General features: G+C 38.2%; 1 protein-coding gene across 1 annotated transcript in view; it reads left to right on the forward strand.

Annotated features, from left to right (window-relative positions):
* The window catches only part of LOC306769044 (dachshund homolog 2-like), a gene marked incomplete at its 5' end in the record, with an annotated part of 113,864 nt that overhangs the window by 79,541 nt on the left and 8,340 nt on the right, over window positions 1-25,983 (forward strand). The window contains 8 exons of the mRNA XM_079257544.1: window positions 261-371; window positions 13,811-14,035; window positions 15,738-15,907; window positions 16,874-16,979; window positions 17,443-17,517; window positions 22,154-22,254; window positions 24,241-24,388; window positions 24,502-24,672. Of these exons, the coding sequence (XP_079113670.1) occupies window positions 261-371; window positions 13,811-14,035; window positions 15,738-15,907; window positions 16,874-16,979; window positions 17,443-17,517; window positions 22,154-22,254; window positions 24,241-24,388; window positions 24,502-24,672 (1,107 nt within the window). The remainder of the gene's footprint in view (window positions 1-260; window positions 372-13,810; window positions 14,036-15,737; window positions 15,908-16,873; window positions 16,980-17,442; window positions 17,518-22,153; window positions 22,255-24,240; window positions 24,389-24,501; window positions 24,673-25,983) is intronic.

Consider the following 25,983-nt stretch of genomic DNA (forward strand, 5'->3'; position numbering starts at 1 on the left):
CAGCCTGGGCAGCACTGTCACTATGTGTGTCGCTGAGCGCGGCTGCAAAGCATCATGGGTAAAGGCAGGCAGCACCTGTGAGGTCTGGTGAGGTGCCAACGATGGCTGTGATTGGTTTAAACTATTAGATGATCTGACTGGATCCGTTTCAGTGCAGCTGATGGTGTTGATTCCAGCGCTGATTGACAGTAATGACAATGTGCTGCTGAAGACGATGATCATGATGACGCTAACAGTGCATGTGCATATGTGTGTCTCAGGTCTGACAGCAGCAGCCATGGCTGAACTCCAAAAGCTACAGAAGATGAAGATGATGATGAGTCTACAGAATGGCAACGAGTCTGACAATGATGACCTACACTCCAATACAGGTGCGACACGAACACACACACACACACACACACACACACACACACACACACACACACACACAACCAGTACAGACATGTGTGAAAAAGTTATTTATAAGGATTAGCTTTGGAGTCCATCATAAGATGAAACTGGAGTTCTTTATGTCTCTGGAAAAGGTTTCTCCTCTCACCCAAAAGACTTCTTCAGTGCTAAACTGACTGATTTCCAGGCTCAGAAGCTGCGGTTTGGCCGTTCACACAAGAGAAGTTTCATATGTTCTACCATCCTGTTAGTCGTTAGGATCATTCCTACCTGCGAGTTGCTTCCCTGTCTGACCCTCATGTGGTGTAAATGGTTGTGAAACTGCCTGGGAAAGGTCAAGGCTTATCACTCATCCTTACGATGCAGGTGGACGAATGAATCTTGACTTGCATCTACCTGCTTCTATAAGACATGCTATACAACAGACTTCCATTTCCATGGCTAATGCTGCATCCTACTGGTACTGGGAGTTTTCTGCAGCCAGTAAAAGACAGTCTTACCTCGACTCTTGCTTTATCTCTTGCTCTGTCCCTTTCTCTCTTTCTTTCCTCAATTGGTATGGTACAAATTCAGAATGATGGTGTGTTTACGTCTGCAGATGCGTTGAGGGAATCTCAGCTGCAGCATCACAATGCATCCAGGGAAAAAAAAAGTGAAGTGTTTGTCAGCCTCAGGACACTGCCGGGCGGCAACAACCTATACAACAAAACTATACCAATAAACAAGTTCAGACCTCAGTTTTATGGTTGTAAAGTTACATAGTGCATCTTTAAGAATAACGGATAATCTTTTGTGGACAGTAGCCTGCACAGTCAGTCAAAGAAGCCATCGATGTTAAATGGGAAAAACCTTTAAACACGAAGGGGGCTTCTGGCTTCAGCTGTTGCACACCTATAGTTCAGCTTTGTCCCTCCTTCTGAGACAGTTTCTAAACTATTCACACCATCAGGCTGGTAATCAACGGCCAACAGGATGGTTGGCTGGGTCAACGACTCAAATGTGAAAGACTGAAATAGAGTTTATCAGACTGAAGCTCCTCACCATTCACTTTAGAACTGAAGAAGCCCTTTGGAGTTGACGTATTGCTTTGGAGTGTGGATATGTTGGCAGTTTTTAGAAGTTTACTGTGGATATTAGCAATAATCAACAGAAACCCTGGGGACAGGTTCAACTTTTTAAGCCTGTTTGTTCTCACTGTGTGGCATAATGAACTGTACTCCCACCCTCAGCTGCGACCAGGCCTTTGGACTGTGAGCTTATGTTAACATCAGCAAAATGAACAAAACTTACACCATCAGCAACTTCAGAAATTTAAAAAAGATAGAAAAAGAAAAGTCTGAGAATCATCTAGTGTACTGCGTCTTGTCGGAACAAGCTGCATATGATTGGATCCATGAGCCATATTCTGATATGTATTAAGGAGTAAATTGAGACTTAGTTTATGGTGCACGGCACAGTAAATTCAGGCAACACTGAATAAACAATTAGTGTGATTTAGAAACAGAAATATTCATCCCTTTGTTCTTTAAACCCAGAAATGCAAGCCCTTTTGACCCGAGCTGCTCAACACGCCTTCAGTTCCTGGAAAAGTGAATAGAGCAGGTGTTATTGTTGTGCTTTTAAAGAGCCAATGAAGTCAGATTTAATGTTTGATATATAAAAGTTTACATCTTTTATGTATAGCCCATAATTTGTTTTAACAATGGCAAAAACAGTGTTCATTAGTAAAAAACTGGAACTGTTGAACTTCCTGGAAAACAAGCAAGACGTTGACGACTCATTCTGCGCTTGGGGGCAAATATTTTTCTTTTCCTCTGCAGTGCATTTGTGAATTTTTATGTTTGTTCTCCATAGCTCGAATTTTTTTGCCATTTCGTTGTAACTTGTGTACATTGACAATAAAGTCTATTCTAATTCTAAAAGTTCAACTAAAGGTTGCTCAGGCTTGTGGAGATGAATAGAGGATGCAACAAAGGAGTGCATGAATATTTTGATGCTAAAATACACAAGAAATGAGAAAAATTATCTAAACTGTGCAGAAAAAATATGGAGATACAAAGGTGAACAAATACAGAATGAAAAATGGACATTTTAGTGAAAGTCCCTCTGCTTTTTCCTACATTTTAAAACATGTGGACATATGATAGTCTTTGATTACATGAACATGTGTGTCTCTGAAGGCCAATTTCCACTGGATCTGTTTTAGTTAATGATGTGGTTCACACTGCCGCGACAGCAGCAGGATGCATCCCAGAAGCGTGTCATTGTGGCTTTCTGCTACAGATACGCGCTGGGTCTACTGTTGATGGAGCACATCAACGTCAAGCTTAGCAGTTCAGATAGGGCCAGACAGGAAATCAGACACGACAACAGTGTAAAGCGTCCAGTAAATTTCAAAATAAAGTTAAAGGGAAAAAAAAAAAAAAAAAGAAATAATCTTAACATAAAAGTCATCCTCAAGCATTATATTCTTCCTTTCAGTACATAAATAGGTATCTCCATGTTTTGCTGTGCTCTCCTACTCCAAAGCATCCTTTACATTGGCATGGTTGCTTGGCGATTCATCCATGAGAGGGCAGCTCAGAGCTCCAACATAAGTTTCAGAAAATAAACATAGCGACAGTGGAGCAGGTTGTGATAAGCTTTGTTCTCAAAAGTTTTTCTTTAAACAAACGGAACATACTAGACAACATTGGTCTGTGGAGCCAGTAAACACATCACGGCTCCTTTGTTCTGTTTACTGCTCAAGCATCAGGTATACTGTACAATACTACCCTGGTATTTTTTAGTGATACTGTTCCTCTATCTTACATCTGGGTACGCAGTTGCAAGAGCTCGTTCTAAAAGTGGCTCATAAAAGATGCAAGAGACGATAAGAAGGCTCTGTTTGTACGTGTTTGCATATTTATGACAAAGCATAAATGAGTCTCGACTCCTCCTTCAGTTGACACTCGATCAAATATCTTCATATCTTTCATCAGGACAATGCTCTGAACCGTCTGAACATGTGCCTAACATAAACACTATCAGCATGTCAGATCTCAATGACTTTCACCTCCTCTTTAGTCCTCAAGCTCCTTTCTTTTCTTGTAACCAGTTTTTTTCTTTACCCCATTCAACCACCATGTTTTATTGTTTCCTTCGCCACATCTCCTATTAAATTTCGCTCCTCATTTAACTGCACTTTGTTCAGACAGAAACTGTGTAAACAACAACATAACACATGCTAAAGTAAACATGCAGCCAATGGGTTCATGATGTGTCATGAATCGTGTTCGTGGGAAATGTAGTGATAGCAGTTCCAGCATAAACAACCAGATGATTTGCTTCATTCATTACTGGACAAACTGGTCAGGAAGTTTTCATTTATATGTTGTGCTCATATTTATTCATACTCTTTCATTAAAGAAGGAAAAAAACAGCTGCCTATAAAATAAGCTGAAACTGACTAAAGTAATAATAAATAAAAATTTTATGAAAATCATTACATTATTTTCTAATTCTGGTTCAATAAAATTTTTTTTTTTTTTTAAGCAAACAAATCTTTGCTTAAAAAAAAAATCGGTCCATTCAAATAAGATCATTTATTACATATTACATTACTCATAAACTAATGTTTTGTTGATCAATCCTTTAATGTTTCCGCTCCAGTCAGGTGTTTTCTGTTCCTCTCAGTCAGACTTCTGCACCTGTTGACAGGTATTTTGTCCCGCTCTTCAACAGAAAACTGCTCTAATTTGTCCAGGACCAGTTTATTTGTTTTTTTCTTTCTTTAACTCAATTACATGAAAAAAAACTTTGTCTTATATTACTAAATTATATTTTTGTAAATTTTTATTTATTGTTCCTTTTTTAAGTCTCCAGTTATTTGAGTGACTGTTGTAAATTCAGCCTTTTCTTTAATGAAAGGGGATGAATACATATGAGCCAAAATTCATTATGAACCTACATTTGGTACGATGGTGAGTGTTAATTTCCAGCTTTAAATACAAAATGAAATCAAATGAACAATATTATTTATCCCAGAGGGGAATTGCAGTGTTGTAGTTTTTCTTTTTAAATTTGAATAAAAATAATTCATTAGGAGATGATAATGTTGTAACCCGGCAGGCAATGACTGCTGGTTGGAAAGATATCCGATACCTTCCAGTCTTGCTTTGGACTTGATGAAACCTCACACTGAATTATATGCTAAATATGTTCAAAATGATGTGACATGAAAAATACTAGAGGGAAATTCATTTTATAACTGTTAAGATGAAAAAAAAAATTGTTTTGACTCGTCTTTTACAGGAGAGTCCAGCTCCAATTCTGAAGGGGTCACAGTGCTGCAGCTGCAGGTTTTCCATGTTTTCCTGCTTCAACACAGTAAATGAGTCACTGTGCAGAACTTCAAAGACAGCTGTAATGTGTGTCAGGTGTGTTGGAGCATGGTGACAGTGAAAACCTGCTTGGCAGCAGCCTCAAGAACACCTCTGGTTTATTAGCACGATGACGACAAGACTGACTGTGTGTAGCATGCTTGTGTCAAAACATCATCGTCTTTCTTTTGTATTTTTGTCTCATATTTTGTATGACTGAACACCCATACTTATTTATTTACTTATGTTTTTCCAAAATACTTCAATTTTAAATTTAAATTAAATTTTGACAAATAACTAAGTAAAGGACATAAGTAAAATGATAACATTAATTATTTAATTTTGAATTAAGATGGTTTTTGATGTTTTAAATGTCACGTTTGCCTGGAAAGCTGGATCATCAGTCTGTTTCTTAGGGTTTCATGATGAAGTAGCATCTGTATGCTTACACAATCCCTGTAAAGTAAAAAAAAAAAGGGTAAAGGAGGTTGTAGTGGAGCGCCTCCTGTAATGCCCATTCTGCTCTGATTGGTCAGTAGCAACCAGCCATTATTCACCATCGGCTCTGCTGATATGCAATGTTTGAGAGTGGACACAAAATCTAAGTAGTCCCCTGAGCGTAGGATAGGTCATCAATACATTTTTTACTGCTTCCAGGGAATAAAGAAATGAGAATACTTATTAAAGACACCTTATGTAATTTAATTAGATGGCATGGAGATAAAAATCTTTACTTTTTAAACCTCCGGCGAGGAGACTGAAAGTCAGTAGTTATACTGATGTCTGAATTTCATGTTTAGTCTGAACATTGTTTTTACATCCCACCTATAAAAACACACACTTCACACACACTCCTATACTTTCCGGTCCATTCAATCTCTGCTGTGTTTGCGCCTTTGAATTATTAAAGAGACAGAAAACAAAAAGCGGAGTGAAAAGAAAGGTGGGAGTTATCCTTCCTTCTGTTTCCACCCCGATTCTCCTCTTTCTGTTTTCTCTTTAGTGTCTTCCTTTTCTTCAGCTGACCTGGCAAATGGGCCGATAGAGTTACTCTTCCTCTGTTGTCTCATTTTATTCTCTCGCCAAGTCGTTTTTTATTTATTCCCTTCTGCTGTTATTCTTCATTTTCTTCTGCCTTCTTTTATTTCAGTCAGAGTGTTTTTTGTTTTTTTTTCGCCCCCTTTTTGTGTGTTCGCAGAGAGCTTTCTTTTCATTGTCCGACCTTGTTTTCTTTGTGAGAGACACTCGCATCGGCCTGGGAAACTGTGGCGGACAATAGAGCAGAGGAACGAGTGTATGAAACGAAAAAGAACATAAAGCGAGGGAGGACAGAGGGCGAAAATGAGAGAATGGGATATTTAGGGCGAGAGGAAAAGGGGAGAAAAAGAAAAGATGCTCCAGTGTTTGATGGGTGAAAGTCGATCGCTCGGACCTGTTCTGTTTGCGGTGACAATCACATTTTTTTCTGTACTCGTATAGAAATGACGAAAAACGGATGACAAAAAAAGAGCTGGATAGATGTGTCAGTGGAAACCATCCCTAAGACTAGGTGGAGTTTGGGTTTGAATGAGAGGAGAAAGGATGGATCAAGGAGAATGAAGTGATAAAACTGAAGTATGAATCAAAGGAGATATAGAAAACAAAAAAAAAAGAGCAGAGAAAAGAAGAAATGACACAACAAGATCAAAACGTTGTTGCTGCCTGTTGTTTGTGCTGATTCAGTTTTGTATGCAAGTGTGTTTGTGCACATGTTTAGAGAGAAAAAGAGAAATTAAGAGATGCAATTAGAAACTTTTTTTTTTTTATCTTTAGTAAGGCAACATAAATCAGACAGAGGAGGACTTTCTGTTAACCTGACTTTGGTTGAGAAACGGAAATGAATATTAACCATCTTGTGTTGTGCAGTGTGGTGGGTCACCTGCATGGTGGCAGAAAAGACAAGTGGGGTAACCTGAAGTACAAAATCAAAGCAATCTGACACTTTAAACAACCAGACTAAAAACAGCACCAAACTGAGTCACACAATTCTCTTGAGTCAAAAACCACTTTGTATTATAAGTAGAGTAGGGCCGAGACCGATACTAGCATCGGAAATATTCGCCAATACGGCTAAAAGTAGGGAGATCAGGACAGGTGAGTATTTCTGTCAAAACACAGAAACAGAATGAAAATCCTTTTATTCCTGCCAAACACAGACATGGGAAGGCAATTGTTTTGAGTTGGGCGGCGAAGAAGCAGCTGCACGCGAGTCACTGTTGTGCTAACATTTAGCATTAGCGATATGTTAGCAATCTAGCATCATGACTCATTAGAAAATCCCACTAGCAAAACCGCCACATCTCATACGCAGGGCTGATGTTCAGAGAGATGGATCGAATCCAAATTTAACCAAATGTTTTATCTTTAGAATTAAAATCTCTTGCTAAACAGCATGGTAGTAAAAATAATAATGTATGTTTTATTCAGAGCACCTTTCAGGAAACGCAGGGTCACTTTATAACTAAAGTCAACAAAGCAGAAGTAAATAGATATACAAGAGTTAAATAAAGCAGTCTAAAGGACCAAACGCTGGAAATAACATTTAGAAAATACAGCAATTTAACCCTTTAATGCATTTCAATAATATTTTGTACAGTTTCTGATTCCTTTCACATCACTTTATGGTAAAAACTATTCTAAACCCTGTTGTAAACCATCAGATGCTTGTAGCCAAAAGATTACACAACAGTAATTTTGACATTAGATGATAATAAATGGTCATTTTAAAAAAGCTACTTTTTAAAAATATTTTATTGAAGGGGCAAACAAAGACATCAGGTTTGAAAATTAGACTATTCTCCCAATTTTTCCTGTCAGGCTTTAACGATTCAAACACTGAAGCCAAATTTGAACAGGTGAGTTTTGTAAAGACAGTGAGGGAGTCAACATAAGGAGGAAGGGAGTCCCAAAGTGTAAAATATGGTATTTTTAGTTTACTTATTGAGGTTTTTTTTTTTTGTTTGTTTTTTTTGCACAACAGGAACTTTGCAGCTTGTTAGTTTCACTGGTGACTGGGAAAAAAAATACACACACACACACACAGGCAGTTGATATTGTATTATGTTCTTGATCTGGCGGTCTGCATCCACATACATTTCACACTGTGCTCAATACTTTTCAGTGTTAACACATAGCAGCTTAACTTTATTAACACAGACTTGTTTTAAAACTGAACAGCACAATTACTAACTTTATTACTGTGCTCCACAAAGTAGTTGCCAATTACATCAATGTATTACATATTGGGCCCATTTAAACTGCGTTTTGTGTTATGCTACTTGTCCTTCGTACACTTTAATTGACCTCTACTTCACTTTGCTCAGTAGCTGCACGAGCAGTAGCAGCCATGTTGCTTTTTAATGCATGGAATGACTTAAAACATTTATCAGCACTTTTAAGTTGTTTATCATTTTCTGCTCTTCTTGATTTTGCTTTTAGGTATTTATCTATTTATACTCTTTTAACTAATGTTGAATTTGATTGGATTATTTCCTGCATATCTACTTACATAATGGATGAAAGGGGATGATGGCAATTCATACATCGAGCAGAATAAGTACTCTTTATGGAGAAATAAAACCCATCACTCGACTTATCCTAAAGTTGGCTACACAGACACAACTCTAGTTCTGGTCGATTTTCAGCCCAAAGGGACCCAGTACAGCTTTCTCATCTTCCCTGGGCCAGACTGATAAGTCTGACTGTGTGGTCGTACAATGATAACAGGAGAAATTTATCTTAAACACAGTCTATATGTAATGAGATGTAGCCGCTATAAAGTCACCTGTTGGTGGGTGTTATTATGCTACTTTTTAAAAGAGAGGAGCTAAAATATTTGAAGCTTCAATGGACAAAAATCTGAAAATTTTAGCTGGAATTTTAATAACTGATTGAATTATTTCAGAAAACAAGCCGCACCACCTGAAAAACACAAACCACTGGTGACACTCTCCCTCTAGTGGGTTGCTGAAGACATTTCTGATTTCAGCCAATTTACAACGTCTTATTTTTAGCAACAATATATATGTAACTAAGGCGTCTCTTCACTTGATGAGATGCCTTACAGAAAGATGGATGCAGAGTCAGACCTGGCTCTGAAGCTAAACAATGATTGAGCCAAAAACCAGCACACTGTTCACAGTTTCACTTGCTTTATTAAGAAGGTTTTTAAAATAAATTAGTTTCTACTTAATATACATAACTATGAGTGACTTATTTTCATTTCAAACGAATCAATCTCTGTTTTAAGCGTGTCAGATGGAAAACGGTTGGTCTCTACCATTACTAAGTCAGTCATAAAGGTGGTACTTGGAGGGCCTGATGTCTCCTCATATGGCTGACGATGTAAAAAGTTTAAGAACCACTGAACTAATAGATGCTTAAAAGACAAAGATCTGGGAAATAATTTAATATATAAAGATACAGAGTTCTTTTTATATACACTGAAGTGTTTCTGGAAACCTGTAATGAAGTCTATAACAAAGTTTTTTTTTTGTTTTTAGGTATGCAGTATGTTTGTAGCCATGCTGTCCGAGTTACACTGAGGGTGTTCATGACAACCAGAGACAGATGTTTGTGATAATACAGAAGGTGGAGGCATTAGAGTGAACAAAACATTTAGTTTCACAATAATAAAACCAGAAAATCTCTCGGAGAGTCCAGACCTCCACCAAGTAGCTCATTTTCACACAATGTTCCATTCATTTTATATGGATACACTATTAGATTAGATACACTGATAATAAATCCACAGTGTCTTGGCTTTATTGTGGTTTTTGTTGTATCTTTAAACCTTAATTTCTTCTGTGTCGGGATGAAAATCCCAAAGATCCCCCAGTTTTTTCTGTTGTGGATTGTACAATCCAGAATTTGCCGCAATCCAGATCTATCTATAATATCTATAAAACCTTTTAGGAACTCCTCCTGTATATACTTTAGCCAAACATCCTGTCCATTTATTGTTAAGTTATATACATATAAACCAAAAAATTACACTTTCTCCCAATCCTTCAAAAAGTTCCTGAATTCAGATGGTGATCCGGATCACTCCCGAAATTTAATGGTGTCTTTATTGACATCTTTTCTCAAAGCAAAGCCAATCTTTAAAATCTGTAGTTTTTGCATGAAATTACTAACAAACACAAACAGATAAATGTTGACAAAGACATAACCTACTTGGCAGATATGATGAAATAGTTTTATTCAGTCTTTGTGTTGTTAATTTGGACCGTGATGAAGAGCAGAAACCAGTCTGTGTGAATGTGTTTCAGGTAGGGTTAGGGTTAGGGTTAGTTAGGGTTTAAACCAGTGAAGCTGCAGGAGTCAGAATGAGGAAAAATGAGGTTGAAACCTTCCAGAGTTCATATGAAACTTCATCTGTGGTGCTTTTCAGCAGCAGCATGTACAGCAAACTACTGAGCTCTGCATGGTGAAGGCGTCTTTAGAAGTAGCAGAAGAACTTCAGTCACTTTGAATGAAAACATGTGAAAAGGTTTGTTATCACCCAAACGGGACGAAGAGGAGGAACTGGTTTTTCTGACCAGCTGTCGGCTGTAAACGAAGAAAAATGAAAACTCACCCTTTTAAATGAAAAAGAGATCAAAAGTTTCAGCAACTTAACTCGAAAAAGATTCAAGTATGACAAAAGAGATGTGAAAGATGTAAAGAAGGCAAAAAAGAAGTGACAGAAGAGGGAGGAAAAGAGAGGGCAAGGCCAAGGGAAAAAATGAGAGGAGAAGCGAAGAAAGAGAGAGAACATCTGCCCGTCTGTTTATTCTTCTTTTCTTCCTCGGCGTAAATGGCAGAAGGGATGAAGCCCAGCTGTCATCCACACACACACACACACACAGACACACACCGAGCGCAGGGAATTCAGTAGGCAATAATAGAGAGAGACGGTTGCTAATTCAAACTAATGGAGGGAGATGAAGATGGATGAGAGAGGGAACATGGGAGCAGGAAGAGAGGTGTGGAGGGCGAGAGAGGCAGCGTTGCACGGAGGAGGAGAGAACGAGAGCAGAAACGAAGGTGTGATCAGATAAAGGCCATTAAACACATTTTAATCAAACAGAAATGTTTTAGAGCAGTCACTGCCGATAATCAGGTTGCTTTGGCTTCACAATGAAATGCTTTTAATAATTATTCACTCATTTATGATTACTTCAAAAAGTAATAAACTGATTGCTTGGATCCAGGTAGATGAAAGAAGTTTTTTTCAGTTTTGTTTAGTTGCAACAATTAGGTTTTTTTTGTGATATTTAGTGTGAATTAAATTTTTACAATGAGAATATATAATTTTGAAAGTGAACATGGCAAACTTACAATAAAAAAACATAATAATGGGTGTATTTTGTGCACTTCTTTATTTATTTTTTATTTCAAGGAATCAGTGTATAGGAAGCTTTAAATATCTTTAAAAGAAATAATTAGGAAAATAGATAATGCAATACATTAAAAATGTAGATATAAGGAAAGAAAATATACAATAAGATAAAATGTATAAATAAGACGATTTCCAAAGCAAAATAATATGAAGCATTTAGTTTATTATTAATTTTAAGTTATTTAATTTGTTGTTTTATTCCATCTACTCATTCTTTTTATTCAATTTTAATGTCACTTTTGCTCCGAATCAATCAGGTTTGAGTCATAGTCAAAACTCTGAGCCAATCAGATGTCAGTTTTTCCTCTTTATTAAAATCTAAAAGCACAATCACTTCTCTTATAGCACCTTAACACAGTAAAATCTTTTCTGACCATATCTGAAGTGAGGAATGAAGCCTGCTGTCACTGAATCTTCTGTCACATCCACAGTCTGATGTGACTGATGTAAAACATGCTGCAACTGCGTTTTTTAACTACAAATTCTGTAACTATTACAGGAATGTTTAGCTGCAGTCCGTCTCTTAAAGAGTTTTCAAGAGTAATGAGGAAATTTAATGTAAATTGTACCCTATTAATGATGATGGACACAACAGCTGTGACAAGGTCTCCAATGGTGCTGGTTGTCGACCGGCCAACACCACGTGTTGTTTAGATCACATGATAAATTACAGGAAATAACCTCTCTTTTCTTTGTTGAAAAGAAGTTGAAAAATGGCCGATGAAAAAGCAGACTGATGATAAGAAAAAAAAAAAAAAGAGTGAAAATAGTAAAGCAAACTGACCTTTAAAGTGGAGAAAAATGAGGAAGAGGTTAATGCAATAGACAGATGTACCCTGCCATTTTCTCTCTGGACTGTGGTGGATGAATGTTGTTTCAGACAAAAAGTTAGGAGGGATTTGTTTGTTACTGTACAAATGTTGAGGTATAAAATAAACCAGATCTGTGAATCTTGATACCTTTCACATCAAAAATAGTGGAGCTGCAAGATATAAATAAGCAGTTTTAATAAATATTTTTATTATTACTCTTCTGCCTTTTGTTCAGTTCTCTGTCCAGATGATCCCGTGCTGCTTCAGTAATTCTGAGGTCCAGGTTGTGGGGAGGGTTCCTCCATCAGACCTGTTGACACAGATCTTTAGTCCAGTTCTTGTATCATTAAACATAATTCAGATTTTTCCTGCTGTACACCCTTTCTGAACATAGATGTTGTCTTTTCAGTGTTTTCAAGGTCTTTTTTTCCCCTATATGATGGAAACATAAGGAAACCAAGCATGTAGCCTTTTTTAACTGCTGTTTTTTTGTTGTTTTTTTTTACACTGTTTTGGTGTCCTAAACAGCAACTCCAACTTTATTTAAAATGCATTTTTAAAGGGAAAAAAAAAAAAATTTTTTAAAAACAAATGGACATTAACGTTTTTATATACTGTTAAATAAAACATAAAATAAAGAAAATCGACTCATATCACATAAAAATTTAAATCAGATTAAAATGTCACCAGATTATTCAGTGTAAAACACCAAAGTGCAAAGATTTTGTTGCAGAAACTGTTTAGATACAGTTTTGAAAGCTTAAAGAAGCACTTCTGAACTTTAGCAGATTTCCTCAGCAATATGTATAATACTGAAAGCTAATTTAGCATCCATCTTGCATCCAGTCTCTTCTCTGAGCTCTCTCCAGACAGTAAAAGTCAGTCCATTGTGGCTCTGTCTCTTTCTCTCTTTCTTTTTTCACTATTCCTCAGATGCCTGCTTGAGTTTCTTTGCACATTCAGACATTGTGTGCATCCTCAACCACCACTGGGTTGAAATCCAGTTGCTAGCACGTAGTGTGAATGAACTGAAACTTAGCTATAACTTGAAAAGGCATCTAAGATAACAAACTCCAGAGATGTACATAGCTGTCAGTGCCCATTAAAATGTTTCAGAAGCACATTTTTAAGGTCAGAAAGTTATATAGTGCTACTCTAACTAGCCTCATTAGGTTTGTCTCGCTTTCAATTTCATCTTCTTAAGTCATTTTTGGTCTTTCAAAATCAACATCATGACATAAAAAGTATAATTAAAAGTTAAAACGTTCCGTTTATCGGTTTAACAAAATACTAGATCATAGAGTTGGTCAGTCAGGTGGCTGAGCAGGTTGTCTGACACAGCCTCTTTACCCTACATGCTTGATAAAGAGACAAATCAAAGAGACCTCTCTAATGACAGATGAGCTACTTGGATGCCAGCTCTTCCACCAGTGTTGTGTGTGTATGTGTGTGTGTGTGTGAATGAGGAAAACATTATAAGATACTTTGTAGAAGCTAGAAGGTTAAAATGTGGTATTAAAGGGCAATTTATTACTTACAGAAGCAGGTCTCACATCGTAGTAAAAGACAATATGTCACTGTCTAAGTACATTATTGTGCATTATGTCACAGGCCACACATTAACAAGCTGCCTTTGTCTTTCCATCTGAAATGAAGGAGCCATTGTCTGAAACAAAAAATCATTTTAAATCTGTTGAATTTTCACGTGCTAAGCGATGATTGGCAGAAAGACCGAGCCTGGTGAGTCGTACGATGTGACTTTGACTAGTCCCACATTTCATATTCATCACTGATGGAATATGATCATCTGCATCTCTTCCCAGGAGGGAGTGAGTGTTCCTGGGATAAGGAGCGTCTGACCAGCCCCCCTGCTGGAGCCCACAGTGTAGGAGCAGGAGGAGTAGGTGGTGGAGGAGGAGCAGCACCGGCAGTGGGAGGAGGAGCTGGAGGAGGAGGTGGTGCAGCGGGAGGTCCTGGGAGGGGGCCTGCCTTAGGAGCTGTCAATCAGCAGCAACTCCAGCAGCAGCAGCAGCAGCTACTGGCCAACAGTGAGAGCGCACAACCATTTGGAGACACACACACACACACACACACACACACACACACACACACACATATCCAAACAGATGACACAGTCCGTTTACACGGAAAAAGGAAGAGGGTTCGCACACACAAAAACACACACACACACACTCTTTCACACTGTCTGCTTAAAGGATGGCAATATTTGTTAATGTACGCCATTTAATCTGTCCCCATCTCCTGTATTAACACTCTGTCTGGATTAATCAGCACACACTCTACTAAATGACTCAATTCATCAACACCACACACACGGCGGCACACATACGGACACGCAAACAAACAGATACTCGCTCTTTTTCTTACTGCAGAAGTAATGTATTCGCACACTCACGCTGGGCAGCAGGAAGCGACAAACACTCACATTGATTATTCTATCCCTTCAGTCGTCACGACAACAGCAATCAGTATTATTGTTTCATTGGAGTGAAAGCAGTTGTGTGTGTGTTTGTGTGTGTGAGACGGCTAAAGTGTCTCCCCCTCTAATGGGGCTGTTTTGGGGGTGAGAAGGACACTGAGGTCAGAGGTCTGAGGTTAGACTTTTAAAGGGTTTGGGGGTTAAAGGATGAGACAAAAGCAGAGAAATATCCTCACAAGTGCAATGAGATGTGTTGTTCCTGGTTTGCATCAGTGCATGCTGGGAAGAGAAGAAAATACAGCAAAAAAACAAAGTAGTGATCAAAACCAGGAGAGGAAAAACTGAAAAAATAGTCATAGATTAATCTAAAATAAGAAAGGAGAGATGTAGAAAAGCTCCGGATAAAAGGTAAAGAACAAAGGATTTCATTTGTTTCATTTGGGTCTCATTTAACCCAACTGGGCTTTCCAAGAGTCCAAAATAAAGACATCACTTGAATAACAACACATGCTTAAGACATGAGATCACCGGTATATAAAGCAACTCGGAAAACAACAAACCATTACTGCTTTAAAATGATTTACAATCCCCCATAGCGCAGGATAAAACAAAAACATTTGTACACATAAAAATCAAACTATCTTGGCCATTCCCTTAATAATGTACCTTGTTCTTGTTGTTTCCCTGCTCCAACACACCTGGCTGAAATGAATGTGTCATTTGAAAGAAGTAGACAAGAAGCTGTTGAATCTATTTGATTTGATCCAGGTGTGTTGGAGGAGGGAAACAAGTGAAACTTGAAGGATAATGGCTTATGAGTGCAGGAATTTGACACCCTTGTTATAAAAAGTCATAGTTTTTTTTTTCTGTAGCTGCTGTGGTATTGACCACATGACCTCCCAATACCAGCTAGATTTGGGTGCAAGCTGCACTTGCTTTGAAAGACCGGTCTCTGCGAGTTTTAAAGCAGGTTCCTGGGACCATCAACAGATCTTTGTCGGACGACCTCAGGCTTTGGGCCGAACTGTAGAGCTTTATTAATTCCACAATGTAGCAAGTGGCCTGTCCACATAGGGCTCAGAAAGTTAGTACCAAGATTTTAAATTGAGCTTGTAATAAAAGATATTCTGATACCTGAACTGCTCAATCTGTGTACTGGTCCCAGTGTGAATTAACTGACTAAATAAAGTGTGACCTTAGAAAAAGGTTCCTCCACCTTGTCCCAGTTTAAAATACGAAGCATACGTAACATCAACGTATACATCTCCACCTCCTTCCTGAACAGCATTTATGTTCTCTTTCTATCGCAGGGTTGGATTTGCCATTCATGATGATGCCCCACCCTCTGCTGCCCATGGGGCTGCCGCCTGCATCTGTTGCCATGGCAATGTCTCAGATGAACCACCTCAGCACCATTGCCAACATGGCGGCCGCAGCTCAGCAGATACACACTCATGCACACCGAGCACCTGTCATCAAGGTAACACACACAAAAGTAAAGGACCCTAGCATGGTCCATGAGGAACTCCTGTGTCAAGACGTTTCATTATACGGGTCTTAAATGAACATTTTTTTTTAGCATCGTAGTGGGTTTTATTAAATATTTACAAAGTTGTGAAATTTTTAAAAGGATTATTAATAAAACACTAAAGATTTCAAAGTTGTCTCTTTGGAATTTGGATTTGAAAGTTTGTTTATAACATAGATTTTTCTCAAGGATAAGATAATTTAAAATGGTATAATAATCTTCACTAATTTGTTAGAAATACAGGCTAAGAGAGGACATTTCAAAGCAGAACATTTACCAAATCGGTTTTAATGCGGTAAAGTTCCCAGGTAAACAGGCAAAAGCAGAAGTTGTCAAGAGTCAGGTGGACCTCCAAATGGCTTAAGGGAAGCTCAGTGAACAAAGACAATAAAGTCTCATGCTTTTTAAAGGAAATATTAAAATATTTCTGGATATATTTAAACTTGATATGTGACAGTAATATGAGGATATTGGGTCGCTAATTGTGTGTGGAATAAAACAACATAATTATGATCCCATATATATCAAGGATATTAGTCAGACTAATCAGAGATGGATTGAGTGTAAATATATCAAAGGGAGGCTTAATGTACTGTATCAGACTTTAAAACCCCTCAGGCTAGAGGGTACTGCCACTCCATATAGTTCCTTACTCAAGCAGTATTTTAAATTAACAATATACAGGGATCATAATATCCAAAAACACATAAAACAATAAGTTAATAATAATTAATATAATTGAACTTTTTATTTGAACCATCCCTCATTAATTAGTCACCAACAAGACAAACTTAAATCTGGTTGCAGCTTCTTAGCTCAGTTCATAAATATTTGAACACTTTTGTTAAAAGTTGCCTCTTTTCGAGTGATGGTATTTTGCCTGGCTGGTAATCCTGTTCTCTTTTTCCGTCTCCTCAGGAGAGAGTGTGTGACAGTCCTTCTCTGTCTCCGTCTGTTGATGAAACCAACACTCCTCTACAGTCGCAGCCCAGCAGCTCGGCCTCCAGCTCGCCTGAAAGATTGGGTATATGACTAATAAATTAAACACATGCCATTTTTCGCAGTAGCCCCAAAGGGAAAAACCCAACTCTGGCTGTCAGGTGTGATTTTTACTATCGAAACTGTTGTTTCTCAACTCAATTCTTGGTTTGGAGGTTGAAGGCACTGAGTTGGCTGTAATTTCCAATTTATGACTCTAGGTGGCACTGCATCCTACCCACTTCTCCTGTTATGTCTTACTATTGTACACTTGTTAAATTATTCCTTTTTGAAACAGAAATATTTAATAATTTTCCAATTAACAGCCTTTTGGAAGAGTGAATTAGATGTTTTTCGTATTGAACTCATGGTTAAGTATAAAAATCTAAATTTTATACACCAAATAACTGATCTACTAACAGTATGCTCATATGCCCATATGCTTTTACAAATGTACCTACCAACATGTATGCCCAGGCAGTGGGTTCATGCTGTTTTTTCTTCAACAGGATTGGTGTCAGCTGATGCTGATGTTGCACTGACCAACTCTGCTGCACCCATCAAGAAAATAACAAAGGACAAAGGTTGGACCACACACACACACTCAGACATATACAAGTGGGAATATTATCTACCTTAATCTAAACTTTTGGTCATTTTCTTTTGACAACTGACAAATTGTCTTCTCTTAGGAGGACTTTTTTCATCTAAAAAACACAAACACACACACACACCTATACATGCATAGGGAGATACAAATGCTCAAACAGCGAAACAGACACATCAAGATGTTATGTTTTATCATTGATCAGCCATCTGAGCCATCAATCAGAGGAATGAGCGAAGCAGAGATACAGAGAGAAGATGGAGATATAGATGGATGAATAGAGGTGGGAAGGAGGGGGAAGTTAGGGAGGATAAGTGAAGGAGGTATGGCTAAAAGGGGTCAAGAGGTTGCACACTAAAAGCATGCAGGCCTCCCTCCATCACCCTCTTTCCCCCCTTCTGAATTTTCCATCTTATAACTCATTCTCTTCATCTAATTTTTCACTCCTCCTCCACCTTTCACCGTTCACACTGCTGAAGTTCACTGCAGACATCAGCAGGAGCAGCACAGGCAACACTTCCTTTATAATCAATAAGGGCAGAAGTAAAAAAAAAAGGGAGTATAAATTTGTGCCAGACAGCCTTCTTAATGTCATATCTGTGGAAGATGTGGTCGCGTTAGGCCATACGACCTCCTCATAAATGTGATAGGGTCAACCTAAGATGGGAAAAGGTAAAATAGACTGCATGTACAGTAGCCAAAGTAGTGATAGCTTCACAAGATAGTTGCTGTTTATTTTTTTTGTTTTGTAACGGGTTTTCTCGGGAGACCCATCGGATATTTGAATCCTATATAATTTTCTTTTAAATAACATATTAAACTAAAATGTTGCCAAAAATGACCTCAGTCCCTCCAGTCCCTTCAGTCAGGATCACAGACTGTATATAAAGAGATGGACATAGCCTCCGTAACTTCACCCATAAGCTTGGTGGACGGTTCCTACCGTCGCCATCTTGGCAGGGGCATGCGTGTTGTCTCGCCCGAAAAATACAAATATGGACAAAGAGGTGAAGCTCAAAGTGGCTAAGAGCTAACCGAGCTTACCTGGAGATAACAGGAGCTAACCAGCTAACCGACATAAGCGGGCTAAAGCTAAGTCACGTTGTTTACTTGCTAAAAACCGCAGTTGTTCTACGTTATTCTGACTTGAAGTGTTAGGTTGGGTACTTGTCAATCAAAAGGACACGCCCCTAAATATGCCGAACTTCAAGATTAAATTACTTTTAAACGGGCGAGTTAGAAAAAACTTCACTCCCCCCACAGTTGTCATGAAGGTAAACCTGATCTATTAAACCGAAAATGGATTTTTGAACCATGCTGTAAACATGTTTATTTCTGCTGTGAAGTTGGTCTTTTTAACATGGGAGTCTATGGGGATTTGTTCTGTTTTGCAGCCCCTAGTGGATGAAGGGGAAACTGCAGTTTTATACACTTTCGCATAGGCTTCACTTTTAACTGCCGAAGGCTCCGTCCATCTTTCATATACGGTCTATGGTCAGGATCCACATTTTTAGTGATTTTGGAAGCCGGCTAGTCAGACTAATTAAATTTGTAAGTATATTTGTTGTGGCGTCATAAATAATGTGTCCCATCCACAAGTGTCTTTATTTCTTATTCAAAAGGGTTTTGTGGGCTCTGTTGGCCTCTATTGTACAGCATATAGGCAGTAAAAGGGGTGACACGTTGCAAAAGGTTTCTGGCCAGGATCTGAACCTGGATCAGCTGGCTGGAGTGGCTGCACTCCATGTGTATGAGGTGGCTCTTCCACCAAGTGAGCTACAGGCGCATCCACATGAGTGTTAGTAACATTTTCTTTCTTTTCTGTTGTGTTTTTTTTTGCTGCTGAACTTTAACTTTTTCATGGCAGTATAGTAAGCTAGCCTAACTGTGTAAAGCTAGCTTCAGCCTACATAATGTACATTTAACAGTGAACTGAAATTAAAGCTGCACAATGAATCCTTTCAGCATCATCATTGCAAAATATGTGTGTGTGGTTGTCACATTGCAGTTCCTGCAATGTAAACAAATGAACTCAAGTGGTGTGTTACAGCAGGGCAAAATCTAAAACACGCGGACACTGGGCCAAGTCATCTAGGAGTTAGTGATCTATGGAGTAGCAGATGAAATCATGAAGCGGCTTGGAAGTCTATAACTTTTTTTGTGTGTGGATGAGTAAAAACAGTGGAGATAACGACACTTTATGACTCTGCATTGTTTCTGCTGTTCAATGTATGCATTTCTGTGTTTTTAATAGTGGCATGACTAACTTTTTTTGGTGAAAGTGCAACAGACTGCTTCACTTTATCATGGCCTAGAATCTAGAAGCATCCCAGTCTATGTCTCACTGTCTCAACGAGTAAAACAGTCAAGCAGGTACGGCTTTTATTTCTCAGGAGCTTTAATTTACCAACAAAAAAACAGATGATAACACAGAGGAATCCTAACAAGCTTTAAAAAAAAGAAAAAAGCAATTTGCAAACTTTTAACAAAGTGACCATCTCAAACATATTAACCAAGGTATAGAAGCCATTTTTCTCAACATCCCTGGCTTTTTTACAACATGACTCATCTCAGCCATTCGCCATTTGGCAGATTTCAACAAAAACAACCCAAATGATTTTCCCATGCAAATAAAAGGCAAAACTAGCAAAGTGGGTATGATTCCACCTGTACACAAGCAATGCTACAAATTCTCCCAATTTTGAGGCTCAAAAACCCCCAAAATGTCCTTTTGCTCTTAAAGATTCCTTTTTTTATTGTCATTTTTTGATTATCTTTTAATGAAAACCCCAAAAAGAGCAGCTAAAATTCACTTCCCATTCCAGTTTTCACAAAACTCCTCCCTTCTTTCCTTATCCTGACACTTTCTTAATCCTTTCATCTCATTTTCCCTTTTCCCTTTTACTCTATCTCACGTCATTATTATGTTCCCATTTTCATCCCATTATATTTAAGAAAATAAGAAAAGTTGTCTTTTTGTTTTTTTTTTAGCCATACTTGATACATACAAGATAAAAAGTAAAATGAGAAAATGGTGATTAAATACAACTGGGTGGAAAAAAGGAAGATTAGACACTGTAAAAATCTACATAAGAAAAATGAATTAACTTCTATCTGCAATAACCAGTGTTTCTTAATTATGGTTTTTAATGAAACTTTGGAAACAAGGTTGCTTGTAAGGCAAACAGCCATCACTGTAAATGCTGTTTTCTTGCAGGCAAAAATGAAAGCTATTCCAGGATTAAAGACAGAAAAGGGAAATACATTCTGGAAAAGAAGAGATAGAAAGGAAGCAGGGGATTATTAAAAAAGCTGAGACAGACTAAAAGAAGCAAGAAAAGATGGAGAAAGCGAGTGAAAATGAAAGAGAAAAAAGTCAGAAAGATGAAGATGTGAGCAGGACAAGAACTGAAGTGGAGAAAAGGTGATGAAGAAAGATATGAAAGAGTGGAGAGGTGGAGTCGAGGGATGTATGGATGAAGTGGCAGATAGGGGATGGAGTGTGTGTGTTAGAGTGCATCTTAATCAGCGTTAATTTCACAGCAGAGTTAACCCAGTTGTTGGTGTGTTAGGCATTAAGGGCTGAGCAGACACTGTGACGCACTCACAATGAACACACACACACACACAAATCAAGGATGTCTTTAATCCTTGCCAATTAGTACCCCACATGATTGTCTGAATACTAACAACCTCTGTATGTGTGTGTGTGTGTGTGTGTGTGTGTGTTTGGTGTAATTGATTTCTCTAATGCTGCATCGCTGCTTTTTATAACTTAGTAAACACCAACATTGAAAAAGTTAACTCGTGGCACCCACAAATAATAAAACACCTTCCACTTCTACAATACATACCCATCACTCATCCCTTTCTACTGTAAAAAGAATAACGAAATAAAAGTACTAAACACACTGGCAATATATGTTTAAAGTGTTACGCAGACATTTAAAACAGTTTTTGTTAGTGTAAACAGATGAAAAATAACTTTTATCTGATGGATATAAATACAAACATCAGTACAACAATACACATTTCCATTTTATAGATTTAATCTTTTCTGAGATATTAATGTTGTTAATAATATTTTCATTGTCATTCATTCATTTTCTTAACCACCAATTAAGGGTCACTGGGAAGCTGGTGTGTATCCCAGCAATCATTGGCCGATTTTTTAACATTTTATTTAATGTTAAAATGTTTCTACATTTATAATATATGTGGTACCATACAATCTGAAACTATTTATTTTTTAATGTAAGTAATCCATAAAGAAATGAAAACAAGTCTTAAAGTTCAGAAAACACATTTGATATGTTGTATTTCTGGTGTTTTGCTTTGTTTTCTTTTGTATAATATTTTATTAAATTAAACGTCCTTTATTTATTTCTGTTTGATTATTTAATCTCTGTTACATCTTCACCTTACTAAGCTGTCCTCTTGCAGGCCCAGGAGGTGGATGTTATCCTGTCGCGTGATATTTAGAGTGTCTCTTATAACACTAAACTATCAATGGTTCATCACAGTTATGAAATAATAACCCAATAAATGACTCAGTAAGACTAGATAAAGGAAGTAAATTGAAGGTTGTTTCTACTGTTAAATTTACTTCACAGAAGAGTCTTCGCTGGGTCAGACCCTCCCACCTGGATTTCCTGCTCCATTCCTATTCGCTGATGGGCTGTCGTCCGTGGAGACCCTTCTCACCAACATACAGGTACCAACATGTGTTTTATGTGTTTTATCTATAGTAGCTGAAAACAGAATTAGAGAGTGCCAAAGGTCAGTTCTCGAGGCCCGCTGTCCTGCCGGTTTTCCATGTATTTCTAGTCCAACGCTACTGGCTTCCATTAAATAGATCCAACAGCCAATGAAGTTCTGCACAATGACTGGTTAGTTTGAGTCAGGTGTTGGAGCAGGGATACATGGGAAACCCGTAGGATTGTGCCACCCGGCAACCGGAGCTGGACACCCCTGGACTACACCGTTAGTGTTAGACTTGTCAGCAGGGGGCACCATAGGCAACATTAGACAAAGCAGCATGAAACGTTCAGGTAGCTTCTGGGTTTTTTGTTTTTTTTGTTTTTTTTTGTTGTTGTCATTGGTTCATGACCACTTTCACAAATAAAAGTTAAATCCGCTGTAAACAGTGAAAAATGACCATGTAAACACCTAAACTTAGATCCAAAGTAAGTGGCTGGTTTATTCCCATTTTAAATTAGAACTGACTAATTAATCCATCATGTAAATGTTAATTCTGGTTGTTCTTCACATCCTTGTTACTTTTACTCGTCACATTCTGCGCAATGTTTTGCCTCCTTCTCCTCTTCAACAGCTTAGAAAAAGTGAAGTGTCGAGCTGCTGCTTTAAAACTAAAATTAAAATTGAAGCAAAAACTTTATATGTATTGTGATCAAAAAATTTACATTTTTTGTTTTAAAAATATGATTGGGGACAGCACGGTGGGATGGTGGTTAGCACTGTGGCCTTGCAGAAAGAAGGTTACTGGTTCAATCCTTGGCTGGGGTGAGGTTTGGACAGCAGCCTTTCTGTGTGGAGTTTGCATGTTCTCCCTGTGTTTGCGTGGGTTCTCTCCGGGTTCTCCGGCTTCCTCCTACCATCCAAAGACATGCATGTTAGGTTCATTGGTTACTCTAAATTGCCCATAGGAGTGAGTGTGAGCTTAAGTAGTTGTTTGTGTCTGTGTGGTCCTACAATGGACTGGCGAGCTGTCCAGGGTGTAGCCTGCCTGTCACCCAAAGACTGCTGGGATAGGCTCCAGCTTCCCCGCGACTCTTCATCAGATTAAGCGGTTAGGATAATGATAATAAATGAAAGAAAATTTGATTGTTTTGTTTTTTGTTTTTTTTGTTTTTTTTTAATTGATTCTAAAATTAATTTTAAAATGAACAATTGTACTTGTTATTGTGATGTAACCTGTAGATATTATCATGGTGTAGTCTTCTGCTTCCTGGTCTCTATTAGGAGGCAGAACACAAGTATCAAGTTATGTTCAACAGGATTTTGAACAAAGTTTTTACCATAAAGTGATGCAAAATGTCTCAGAAACTGTATGTATCAAATAAGTCAGTTTGGGCTTCATAAGGCTGAGGCAAACAATATGGCCCACCTAATCAATACCTTTTGTGAAAAAAATAATAGATACTTAAAAGTCACACATTATGCAAAATTCTCTTTTTGAAGGTTTTCTAAGAGTCATGTGTCCACATACCCTGTGTCTTAGGTCCAAAACTAAGAACATTTTGTCACCTCTCTTACTTTCTTGCTCCACTTTTTAGTGATTATGTGCTCAAACGTGCGAGTCCGAGATCTTTCTCTTTTTGACCTTATAAAAGGAAATAACCACTCCCTCCGATAGTGGATTTTTCCATTGACCTTCCCTCTGGCAAGCTGAGCCAGGCTTCAAAAATCAAAAGTAAAGCTGGTCTCCTCTCCCTGGGAGGAGCGTGGAGTAGACGTGGAAAGGTACCACTCATGAACATTTAAAGGTGCAGACACAGAAACAGCCCATTTTCAGAAGAGCTCATTAGAGCGACTTTTCAAATGGTTGAAATTGAAAACCAAGGCTGAATTTGGGGTAAAACACTTTGAAAATAACATTGTTGCACCTCTGACACCCATATGAAATTGTTGAAAAAAATGTGTAACATGGGACCTTTAAAAGTTATTGTTCTCTGGTTAGGGCCTGTTGAAGGTGGCTGTGGAGAACGCCCGGGCGCAGGACAAACAGATCCAAGCAGAAAAGAGGGAGCTGAAGATGGAGCTCTACAGAGAAAGAGAGATGCGAGAGAGTCTGGAACGGCAACTCAACTCTGAGCTTCAGAGCCGAGGTGAGAGGAGGAGAAAGGAAGCCATATTTACAAGAATGGTCCTACAGGATCACACACGTTCAAGAAGATTAAAAAGTAAAAGCATAGTCTCACTCCTCATCCTCTACACCCAGCCTCCATTCAGAAGCGTCTGAAGAAGGAGAAGAAAGCAAAGCGGAAGCTGCAGGAGGCACTGGAGTTCGAGTCAAAGAGGAGGGAGAGAGTGGAGGATGCACTGAAACACTCGTCCTCATCCTCCCCGTCTCCTGAGCCGCTGCATGCTGCCAATAACAACACCAAGAACGGTATGACACCATGTTTATCGGTTCATTTTAGGATTTGTTCCTTTTCCATCCCAGTTTTCCTGTAATCTTTCTCATATTTACTCTTTCATGTCTGCAAATTCATTATTTTACCACTAGAATTTCAATTGTATCTATGTTTCTCCTCTTTAGTCGCTGATTACTTTTTCTTTCTTTTTTTTTTGCCCTGAGTTTTCCTGGCCCAGCATTTGTTGTATAAAAAGCCGTTGTTGTCTGAAGAAGCTCTTAAAACAAAGTTACAAGCTGCTGCTGTTTTTCTGTCTTCCTTCCATAAAATTCAGAGTAATCACCAGCAGCAGTAAATGTGCAGTTAATCTGTCTGTGTGGCAGAAAAGCACAAGCAGCGCACTTCACACTACCAACACTCGACAGTAATGGATGTGCACCTCCAGATTTTGGTGTAGATGCGTTGCCAAAGATCACAAGTGGATGCTTGTTCTCTGACATTCTGATGATAAAGTTATTGTCTGTTTATTTGGCGGCAGCCACTGTGCTTCTGTTTAGCTATATTTTCATGTGTCAGAATTCTGCTTTTTGAGGAACCCTAAATGCCAAAACTGGATTTTGTAGGAAATTTTCAAAACAAGAAAGGTCTTGGTCTTAAAGATGAAAACCTTCTGATATAGTGCGGGGTATAGGACTCACTTAGTGTGTCCTTTGCTTCAATGACGGATTCATGTTGTATGTTGGGATTATTATACTACAGTAACCACCAGATATAGACCACAGGTGTCAAACTCCAGTCCTTAAAGGCTGGTATCCTGCAGGTTTTTGTTGTCTCCATGTTCCAACACACTGATCTAAATTAATACACAGGTTGACAAGAAGCTGCTGGATCCATTTGATTTGAATCAGGTGTGTGGGTAAAGGGAAAAGGGTTTTAACTTTTTTTTGTTTATGCAGTAATGTGTTAAAAAAATAAAGGTGATCATTTTGCATATTTAATTATTTGTTAATGGTTTAATTTTGGTAAAAATCCCAAAATTATTTGATGACTATAAGCTTTGGATTTTTTTTTTTTTTTTTTTTTTTTTTAAACAATTAACTGGTGAGCCCCTAAAATGATCTTGCAATCCCCCATGGCAGTCCCGACCCCCAGTTTTGTAACCATTGTTATAACGGATATTTCAGGACACCTTTGTTGAGTGTTTGAGAGAAAGCTGCTTAATTTTTTTCATAATTCTCTGCACCCACAGTTTGGTTTCCAACTCTTTTTGTGAATCCAGCTCGCGTTTGACCCGGAGAACAAGGTGCTGTTTGTTTGCTTTTTATTGGCCAACCCACTGAGACTCT

The sequence above is a fragment of the Telmatherina bonti genome (genome assembly GCF_933228915.1).
Source record: "Telmatherina bonti genome assembly, chromosome: 18".
Classification (NCBI taxonomy): Eukaryota; Metazoa; Chordata; class Actinopteri; order Atheriniformes; family Telmatherinidae; genus Telmatherina; species Telmatherina bonti.